The following is a 10,833-nucleotide window of genomic DNA, read 5'->3' on the forward strand; positions in this document are numbered from 1 at the left end:
TTATCTTACAATTTTCTCAGTGTCCAAAAGATGTTTGCCGCGGCTCGGACATCTGGTGACTCCCCCTGTCTCTGGGCTGTCCTTATCTTTTATACTAATTGCTACGTATTCTTTATTTACTATTTATTACCAATGTCTATCACTATTACTAAAAAGGTCATCTTTACTCTGACCAAATCCTCACTAACTACTTTGTGCCAACGTCACTGCAGAAATGGAGTGAGGGAAGGAGAAGGAAGAAGAAGGAGACAACGCCCCAAATTCTCCATCTTGCCCCCATTCACTTCAATGCCAAGAATCCCAAACCCACTGTTTTTTCACCCTGTGATATACTAAACTACTATTTTTCACACTCTTGTGGCCTGCAATGCTTCCTGCAGTGCAAGAAGCCTCTCCCATGGACTGAGATCAAATCCAGTGTCTCTCTGAGCTCTGGGCTGGGGTCCCAGACCCCCCTGCCCAGGTCCCTGACCCTCCAGGGCAACAAAAGGAATGCCCTGGACTCCAACACTCAGGGGCTGGTGCCAGGCATTCAGAGCCGTGACAGGGACAAACAGCAGGCCTGTGGTCAGTGTGAGGAGAAACAAGTGGTCCCCAAGGAGCTGCTGGGCTTGCAGAGGGCTTGTTTGCTCCACCAAGGTGGACGCTTGCAAAAACCTTCATTTTAAGCGGTGTAATTTCCTCACTGGCAGGAGCAAAAAAAAAAAAAAAGGCACCAACAGCAACAAACCCTCAGCCTTATTTTCCAAGTGTCTTTTTTAACAAGGGTTAATCAACAGTAAAATTAAGAGGCCCCTGGAGGGAGCCACCAGCAGCTCCCGCTGACTCACAGCCCCAAATTTACTGCAGCCAGGGCTTCATTTGCATTTCCTCCCGCATGCAGAGAGGAGCAGGAACAGAAGAGGTCTGTAGGGAAAAGGGGTGGAGAGCAGGGAGGACCGGCGGCAGCGGCGATGGTTTGGTTATAAAGAGCATGGGAGGAAAGAGAGGCGGCAGTGCAGCCCTCGGCCGGGAGCGCGGCGCGCAGGGATGGGCGACAGCGGCGCTGAGTCACTGCATTCCTGCATCGGGCTCCTGGGCATTTCCGCAGGTAGGGACCGCTCCTGGCACCCTGCCGCGGGACACGGGCTTGCGACGAGCTTTCCGGGACACCCCCCTCTTTCCAAGGGGGCTAAAGAGGCTGTTTATCCGCAGGCTCCTCTGCCCGGGGAAAGCTTTTCGATCCAGAGATCCCAGCGCCCGCTTCGGCGGCCAACAAAATATTTGTGTTGGCTTCCGAGGGCTGGCCTGAGGTCCTGTGCTCGTTCCACGCCGGGTGGGAAGCAGATCCAAACTTTTTCAGAGTCGCTGTAGTAAATCATCTCAGTTTGGATGCAGTTTCCTCCCCTTTCCTTTTCCAGCCCTTCTCCTCACAGCTCTGTTTTCTGTGTTCACTCCCCATCACTTGCTCCTTCTTTGTGTTCCATCTTCCTGGATTTTTTCGGCCGGTTTTCCGTCAATACAAGGCTGGAGGGATCAGCTGCAGGGTGTGCGTGTCTGTCTGCCTTTTGTACAACTGGAGTCGTGGATTTTTACCTTTACCTGGCAACTTTCAAGCTCCTTCATACATTCCCAGAATGGTTTGGGTTGGAAGGGACCTTAAAGACGATCCAGTTCCATCCCCTGCTGTGGGTGGGGACACCTTCCCCTTCACCCAGCTGCTCCAGCCTGACCTTGATTGGATGGGGCATCCACAACCTCTCTGGGCAACCTCAAATGGTGAATTTCATGTTTTTTCAGACCAGGCACCCAGAAAGAAGGGAGACCTTGGGCACAAACCGAGTCTTAGGCTTTCCTGTTCGCAGATCTTGCGCTGTTATTTCCCCTCTTTTCCCTGCCCAGTCCCCCTGATTCTCTCCTGGATTTTGGGCCATGTTTACAGCTCTTTGTGCTTCTCCCCTTCCGTGTCCCACAGGGTCTCTCTTGCTGGCCGTGCATTTCTACAGCTCCCCGCGAGCCGCCCCGCTGATCCCCAGCACAGCCCTCGGAGTCCTGCTGCTGATTTTATCGGCTCTCCTGGCCTATGCAGGTAAGGTCTGGGGCTGGCCAGGCACGACCCCTCCCTCCCACGGCCTCGCACATCCAGCTCGGCTTTGGAGCACTCATCCCTTCTCCCAGAGGAGTGTGTTGTCCAGAGCAGCTGTGGCTGCCCCTGGATCCCTGGCAGTGCCCAAGGCCAGGCTGGATGAGGCTCGGAGCAGCCTGGGGCAATGGAAGTTGTCCCTGCCCAGGGCAGGGGGTGGAACGGGATGAGCTTTGAGGTCTCTCCCCACCCAAACCGTTCCATGGCTCTGGGTCAGCACAGTAGATTTTTCCTCTATAGGCAAGGAAAGGAATCAGGTTTTTTTAAACAAATGCTCTACCAGGATCTCAGAGTTTTAACACACTGAACACACCATTTCTCTCCCAGGCTTCCCGAGAGTGCTTTCAGCATCCATGGATTGAAATGTCCGTGGGTAAATGCCAAGAAACTGTGCCTCTTCTTATCTGAGAGAAAACAATCACTGCCTAGTAAAATCCCCACGCTTTCTAGAATGAGTGTGGAATTATTTATTTTTTGTAGCTCATAGCAATGATAACATGAGATCGGAGAATCATCAAATCGCAGAATTGTTCGGGTTGGAAGACCTTAAAGATTGTCAAGTCCAACCATCAACCAGCACCATCACCATGGTCACCACTAAGCCGTGTCCTCAAGTGCCACAGCCGTGTCTTTTGAGCACTTCCAGGGATGGGGACTCCACCACTGCCCTGGGCATCTGTGCCAGGGCTGGACAACTCTTTCCATGAGAAATTTTCCCTGATACTCAATCTAAACCTCCCCCGGCACCACTTGAGGCCCCTTCCTCTTGTCCTGTCTCTTATTCCCTGGGAGAAGAGCCTGACCCCTCACCACCTCCTTCCAGGCAGTTGTAGGGTGTGATAAGGTCCCCCTGAGCCTTCTTTTCTCCAGGACAAACCCATCATCAGGCAGGACCTGTGCTGATCCTTGCTCCGTAGTGATCCCGCTCCCCACGTTTCCCAACTCCCGCTTCCCACATCCCTCTGTCTGAAACCACAGCCCTGTCTCCCTTTGTCCCGCAGGGATCCGGAGAAGCCTCGGCAATGCCTCCCTGCTGGTGTCCCTGTGCCTGACCATCTCAGCCTTCTGGAGTGGCTATGGAGTGATCCTCATCCTGGCCGGGCAGGGGGTGCTGCCCGAGCCGGGGGACGCCCTGGTGCCCGGCCTGGCCGCCCTCACGCTGGCCCTGCTCCTGGTGGCCGTGGTGGGGTTCCTCTGCGGGGAGCCCGTCCTGGCGCTGGTGGCTGCCGCCGTGTCCCTGGCCAGCGCCCATGAGGTGGCCCTGCACTACAGCTCCTCGCTCGGGCCCTCGGCCGCGGCGTGCAGCCACCTCCTCGTCTGCTTGGTCGGGGGCTACTTTGCTCTGGGGAGGATGCTCTACTTCCTGACCAAGGGGAAAGTTGTCCTGCCTGGCACGGACCTCACCCAGAAAAAGGCCCGGGAGCAGGGCCGGGGCGGCGCTGGCAGCACCAATCCCTTCGCAGCCCCCGGGCTGCTCCTGAACATGCTGTCTGCCAGTGTCTTCGCCTGCAGGCTCCTGGGGGTCACCCACAGACTCTTCCTGGGCCACCTGCCCTGGCTGTGGGCAGCTGGCACCTACCAGATTGGCATCTGTGTGTTGTCCTACCGCGCAATGGATGTTCTCCTGGCCACGGCCTTCGGCTTCACTTCCATCCTCAAGTTCGCTGGAGGTTACTGCCTCCTCTACCCCACCTGGCAGCCAGAGGAGCCGTCGTTCCCAACCCCGTTCCTGGTGGTTTTCTCCATTCTTTTCGCTGTCCTGGCTCTTTTCCTGTCCCTCCAGAGCCCTGTGGATGGCCTGTACTTGCTGGTTTTTGTTGCCTACTGCATTGCCTTGGCTTGCAGTCCCCGGGGTTTTTTTGCAGGTGGCCCCCAAGGCGTGGCCGTGGCCGTTTTTGTGGCCTCAGCCGTGGTGGCTCTGATCCACCTGTACAACGTGAGGGCGAGGGCTAAGATCCCTCCAGGGAAGGGTGCTGTGAAGGCCCTCCTGGCTCGCAGCAGCCTCCTGAAGCTCCGGGAGGGCCCAGACCTTCACGCTCCCTACCTGGGCTATTCCAAGTATGCCGACGCAGAAGTCCTTGCCTATGCCTGCAGTGTCCTGGCTTCTTTTGCTCTAACAGCCGCAGGAGACCCCCAGGCTCCCCTTGCCACCGTCGTCATCCCGTGGGTGGTGGTAGCTGGTGGGATCCTGAAGCTTCTTGGCGGCTCGGTGGCCTTTGCCCGGGGTAAAACCCTGGAGAGCAGTGCCTTCATCCTCTACTCCGTCATGTGGATCATCTGGGGCCTGACCAGGTTCGGTGGCCTCTACGGCACCGCCAGAAGCTTCCACGCGGCCGTGGGCATCGTCGCCTTCATGCTCTTCAACAGCTTCATTGTGTTCTGCTCGCTCTTCCTAAACGTGGCCTGGTTCTTCTACTCCCTCACGTTCATGCTCATCGCTGTCAGCTTCCTGCTGGATGCCATTCATGCCCTTCCCGCTGGATACGACATCGCTGCCACCCTCATCTTTGGGCTGGTCAGCTTTTACTGCTTCCTGGCTGCGCTGTCCGGCAGCACCTTTGAGGGTTGCTGCTTTCCCATGGGGAGGCCCATGGTGCAGCTCAGCGGTGTCGGGGCAGGAACCACCAAGTGCCTCCACCTGCCTGCCAGGAAAGCTTCCTCAGTCAAGAGAATTGCAGGTAAGGGGAAAACAGAGGGTGCAAGGTGGGGATGGAGCGGAAGTTCCGGGAGGGTTTGTAGCAAAACACCCTGAAAAGGACATTATCCCAATCACAGAATCACAGAATGGTTGGAGTGGGAAAGGGCCTTAAATCCCATCTTGCTCCATGGGCAGGGACACCTCTCCCTAGACCAGGTTGCTCCTAGCCCCATCCAACCTGGCCTTGATGTGGCAACCTGGATGATGCGGTGACATTTTGGTAAAATGGGCCAAGTTACAGGAGTCACGAGCTGGGTCGAGCAGCAAATTCCCTGCTGTGTCTCCTGCATCATTTCCCTGTGTCACCACTCTGTCTGAGACCCAGGAATCCTCCAAGCTGGGGCCACCACCCCAAGCTTTGCACAGAGAAAGCAGAGCCAAGGCTTGGTCCTTGCTCCCTCCACTCTGGCCCAGAACCCCGCTAAATGCGAGATGTCCCCTTGGAGGAACGCTGTGAAAATGCACAGCCAGAGCTGGGAGAAGGAGAGGAGAGCACCTCGCTGTGTGACACCTCTGCCACGGGAATGACACCCCTCACCTGTCACTCGGGGGCTCCTGCCCTGTTCCCATGCCAACAGATATCCTGAGGAGCGGCGGCACCTGTGGCATCCCCACTGACACCGTGTATGTGCTGGTGGCCGCCTGCAGCCGGCCTGACGCCGTGGAGAAAGCTCACCGGTGAGTGCTGGCACCTGGGCTGGCCTCAGGAACCTTCTAGGAAGGGATTCAGGAACTCAGGAACTCAGGAACACAGGAACTTGGGAACACAGGAACTCAGGAACTCGGGAACACAGGAACTCAGGAACTCAGAGCTGCAACTGAGTGCTGGCTGCAGCACCCAGTGAGAGCAGGACAGCTCAGCCTTGGTGGGAACAGCAACGTGGGGAGAAGATCCAGGGGAGGAAAGGAGAGAATTGAGCTGTAGCTGTGTTCTGGGGTACTGAAGGCTGATGGAGCCGGGTGGTTTGGACACCATGAGAAACCCACACCGGTGACAAATGGGGCAGGGGGTTATTGTTCTTACTTGGAGGAACATGTTGTCACAACAAAACCCCTCTGGTGACAACAGCCTCTTGCTGTAAGCTGGAGCCCCTCATATTGGTGGGCTTTCCTCAGATCTGGGGCCCTTGGGACCGTTACCCATCGCTACACAAGAAGTTAAAGCCTTGATTTGGAATAGACATTCCTGACTGGGAATAGTCATTAATGTCCCTTCCTGCTCAGTCAGTTGTTGAACAGTCCTGCTTTTACTCCAGACTGGTGACCTGGGGCAGAGCCTGCACCCCTTGTCGCAGCTCTAGACCTTTCCAGCACTTTCCTTCCCTTGAATTTAATTCCTTCCCTTGAATTTAAATGCTCCTCTTACTTCCAGGCTAATGTTTTCTTCCCTCTTTCCAGGTCCAAGCGCCAGGCTCAGGATCGCCCCATGTCCCTCTGGATTTCCAGCCTAAAGCAGCTGGAACCTGCCAAGCACTTGTTCACTCCCCTCCTCTGGGACTTCATGGAGGCTGCCTGGCCATCTCCCATTAGCTTGGTCATTCCCAGAGGTGAGGAGGTGCTGTTAATTCCAAGCTCTCTGGAGAGCTTTGGGTTTGAAATTCCTGGAACTGTGAACCCCTGCAATACCACGCGTTCCACAGGGATGTTCCTGTTACAATCATTGTGTTTGGACTGATGTAAATCTCTAAGTGCTGGGTGATTCTGCTTTGGTGCAGGTGAATGGGTGGATTTCCTGGGCATGAAGGACTCTGCTAAGTACGTTGGAACGCCTCAGAGTGTGGCCATCCGCATCCCTGACTGCTCTGTCACCACACACCTCATCGACCTGGTGAGTCACGGCACCTCAGCCCTGCTGACCAGACCCCTTCTTTGAGGAGGGCTGGGGTCTGCAGGCAGCTGGGAGGGATTTTATGGCAGCAAAGAGGGGAAAAGGAGCAACCACCAGGTCAGGAAATCAGGAGAATTCCCTTAACAGACACAGCTTCATTTCCAACGTAGAACGCTGTTGGAAGCATGGACTTCTCTGAGGCCAGAATAACTTCAGGAGGTGCAGAAAGTGGTACCACGGGAACTGTGGTACCTTGAGTGTTCTAGGTCTGGGCAGGTGCTGTTGCTGGAAAGCAAGATGTCATTTCATGGCCATTGTCACTAAACCCAAATTTGTCAGTGCTGGTCACTCTAACGCGGTTTGGTGGGACTGCAGCTGCCTGTGAAGATGGTGCCTCACCTGGGTGAGCTGCACTGAGCTCTCTCCTGGGTCACAGATGAAGTTCAGAGCTGGAGTCACCTGTTTTATCCCAAAAGTCCTGCTCAGAGCTTTGACTCCCACTTTCCTGTCTCCAGGTTGGCCCCATTGTGGTCACATCAGCCAACCCAACGGGAGAGGCTGACACCACCCACCACAACCAAGTGTACGCCAAGCTGGGAGATAAGGTAACCAGGAGATGTGGGGGTGGGAAAAAATGCAACCCCTTTGTTTCCAGAAGGCAAACCAACAGATGGTATCGGGAAACTGGGAAAGCCTCTGATTTAAAATATCTCATGGGTGTTCCTCATGCTGGTGTCAAGGAGAAAGATTTTGAAACACAGATCTTGGTGTGAAACCCAACCTCTTCTGCTTTACACAGTGCAGTCATGGCTTGGCAATGTGAGTCGGTTCATATCCTAACACGGGATGATGGGAGCAATAACAAATTCCTTCTTGCTTACAAGCAATCAGATCCTGGTGCCTGAATGTGCCAGGGTTCCAGCTGACATTGGGCCGTGGGAACTGAGGGGTTCCCATCTAAGGCTGGGGTCTAAAACTGGTGCCGAACTCCAAAATACTCCTGGCTTTTCACAGCAGCGCCATGGTCATGGCCTTTCATTGGTTTAGGTTGGATTTTAGGGAAAGGTTCTCCCCCCAGAGGGTGCTGGGCGCTGCCCAGGCTCCCCAGGGAATGGGGCTGCTGGAGCTCCAGGAGCCTTTGGAAGAGTGGAATTGCTGGGGGGTCCTGTGCAGGGCCAGGGGTTGGATTGAGGGTGCCTGTGGATCCTTCCAACTCAGGATGATTCTGTGATTCTAAGATTTCACTGCTGAATTCTGAGGGTTTTACGTTTTGTGTCATCATGGCAGCTTTAAACAAGAGGCGATACAAATCTTCCACCTCTAACTCCTCAGGAATCAAAACTTCCTACACATTTTCTTTGCGGGTGGGACTTCTCCAGAGCTCCTCAGCTGCTGTAAACCTGCCTGAGCCGTGCTGCTGTCCTGCACCCCACAGAGCTCTCCCTGTCCTTGCTTGGAGGTTCATTCACTCCAAATCTAGTGCTGGTGTCACTGCAGTGGGGCAGGAAGGAGCAGCATTGCCTTTGATGAGGATTATTTGCTGTTGAGAGTGAGAGCTCTCCCTTTCCAAGGGGGATTTGGTGTGGAAATCTGCTGTTTTTAGGTGGATGCAGTTCTTTGTGGCGGGCCTTCTCCAGAGAACATTGCCTCCACCGTGGTGGACTGCACCAAGATCGACAGTGGGAACATTGGATTCTTCCGAGTCGGCATCATCCCCAAGTCTCAGGTGAAATTTCAGCTGGGTTTAATTTCCATCCCCTTTCCCCATTGAATGAGCTTCAACCTGAGGCCTCCTAATTCAGTACAGAGACAAAGAAGTGATAGCGTGAGGAGTTGTCCCGGGCTCTGGAAAGGACAAGAGCAGAGTTCCATGCTTCTGTGCTGATGCTGCTCCGGAGCACCTCTGTGCAGCTGGGGAATGGGGCAGGGTGGGGCTGATTCATCCTTGGGAAGGGCTCTGGGATCCAAGGTGATGGACATTCCATGGGGCAGGCTCTCCACGTTCACCCATCCCAGAGACCTCGGAGCGCAGAAATGGTTTGTGCCATCCCAAAACCGAGCCGGACACTTGAAGGAGAAGATCTTGTGGAAGGCGTCCCTGCCAATGGGGGATCTTTAAAGGTCGCTTCCAACCCATTATTTTATGATTATTTGATTATTTCAACAGCTGGAGAAGAAATCGGCGCTCTGCCCTAATTCCTAACCCGTTCCCAGCTGTGTTTACTCATTCCAGGTGCTGCAGATCCTGGAGCAGGTGCAGAAGAAACACCTGGTGGACCCCACCAGTGGCACCTGCCCCAAAAAAGGCCGGGAAGAGCTCCAGAGCCGTGGCCATGCGGTGCACAACGGGGTGGGCAGAGCTGCCTTGGCGGAGCCAGCGCCGGATCCCACTCCCAATTCCGAGCATCACACCCGCTTCTGACTCCCACAGCTCTGTGCTCACCGGGACGTCGTCTTCTGGAAAATGCCGTTTGGGCCAAACTGAGGAATGGGAGAGGCTCCCCAGCTGCAGGGGTGACTCACTCCTCTTCCTATGGACACTGCTCAAATATCCCAGCGCGGCGCTGCCTCGCGAACCACAGGCACCCAGCTGGAAAATTTTCCCTTAGGGACACTGCCAGCTTTCCCTGGAGATCAGTCACCACCAAAGCAAGGTTTCCTCTGGTGACAGGCTGGCCCCAGAGTTACAGAGCTTCATCCCTGTCACTGGGAGGGAATTCCTTGGATTTGGGGCATGGAGTGAGGTGAAGCGGTGCAGAATTACGTGGTGGGGGAAAAACACTGCATGAAACTTGAATCACACAGAATCCTTTAGGTGGGGAAATACCTTTCCAATCCTCGAGTCCAGCTGTCCCCCAGCCCTGCCAAGGCCACCGCTGACCCATGTCCCCAGGTGCCACTCCACGTGGGAGAGGAGGAGGGGAGATGTGTCCAGGTGCTTTGCTGGTGGATCCAACGGCCTTGGCAAAGCCTGGGCTCGGAGCTGGGGGAGTCTCCTGCTGTGTCTCCTTCAGAATGGAGGCCACCCATGTTCGACCCCACTGGGGACGTCTTTCCTCTGTTGGGAGAACCCAACACTCCACGGAAATGCCGTGGCCTGGGGTGTCATTTCTGTGCTTCACACTCAGTGTCAGGGTGGAATTCCCATCCAATAGTATATCCTTAAAGGTGCTGGAGCTTTAGGGAAGACCCTCCCTTCCCATGTTTTGAATTTCAGGAGCACAATCTCCATGTGTTTGAGGATGCCAGGAGCTGGTCTCTTGCCTTACAGCCCAACTCTCCCCATCTCGTGGCACGTTTCCTCCAGAGTGCAAAATCCATAGGATCAGAGGAAGGAATTCCAGCCACTCCAGGCAGTCATTTGTCTTCTCTAGGAGCCCAACTTCTCTGCAAACTCCTGAAATACAGGGAGGGAGTCGGAGATGTGCTCACCCATGACCTTACTGGCATCACTGGGACACGGTGGGATGGCTCCTGGAGTGTAGCAATGGAAGATATGGACTTTTTAGGAAGGAGAGGCGGTGTGGAGTGGTGGCTGCTGGCCAGGAGGAGTTGGGAAGGAGTCTCAAACCTTCACGAGGAGTTTTCCGTGGCAAACACTGCAGTTATGGCTCATTCTGTCTCCAAAAACTGTTGATCTTATTCTTACCTGACTCAGGTGCAAGGTGCTGAAACCAATCCATCGATCATTGATTTCACCTGAAGTTGTGCTGGAATTTAAGGATAAAAGTGGTGCTGGCAAAATGGGGTCTCCTCAGCTTGTCCTCACAGAGCTGGCCCTCTTCCTGCAGAGAAAATTCCAGAGAATTCAGTGTGCTCAATAATTCTGCTGGTCTACTTCCTACGTCTCCATGGAGTTTATTAAAACTGGTTTTTAGAAAGCAATAAAATATTTTCAATAAAGAGATCTCACCCAGAGCTGTGCAATCATGACAAAACCTTGTGGGGTTCTGGGTGTTGGGGTTCCTGGCCGTGAAGGACCCAAGCAGGAACTCAGGAGGGAATCAAATTGTGACACTTCCTGGGTGGGAAAGAGGAGGGAGGGAGAAGATAACTCCTCACAGCAGCTCCTGACACCAGCTCAAAAATTCCAGGGCTGAATTTCACCCCTTAATTACTAAAAAAAAACCCCATGAACACCAAAAACTGAGAGAATGGGGTAAGAAGTGAGAATCTGGAGTGGTG

At 54.5% G+C, this 10,833-nt stretch overlaps 1 protein-coding gene across 1 annotated transcript; it reads left to right on the forward strand.

Moving 5' to 3' along the window:
* The first annotated feature begins 988 nt into the window (after positions 1-988).
* LOC120762068 (uncharacterized) lies at positions 989-10,510 on the forward strand. Its single transcript, XM_040084081.2, has 9 exons — positions 989-1,090; positions 1,955-2,068; positions 3,124-4,800; positions 5,399-5,498; positions 6,219-6,367; positions 6,536-6,648; positions 7,164-7,253; positions 8,252-8,374; positions 8,882-10,510. Exons 1-9 carry the CDS (start codon positions 1,030-1,032, stop codon positions 9,068-9,070), a joined length of 2,616 nt encoding a protein of 871 aa, XP_039940015.1. The 5' UTR covers positions 989-1,029; the 3' UTR covers positions 9,071-10,510.
* The last annotated feature ends 323 nt before the right edge of the window (positions 10,511-10,833 follow it).

The sequence above is a fragment of the Hirundo rustica genome, chromosome 21 (assembly GCF_015227805.2).
Source record: "Hirundo rustica isolate bHirRus1 chromosome 21, bHirRus1.pri.v3, whole genome shotgun sequence".
Taxonomy (NCBI): Eukaryota; Metazoa; Chordata; class Aves; order Passeriformes; family Hirundinidae; genus Hirundo; species Hirundo rustica.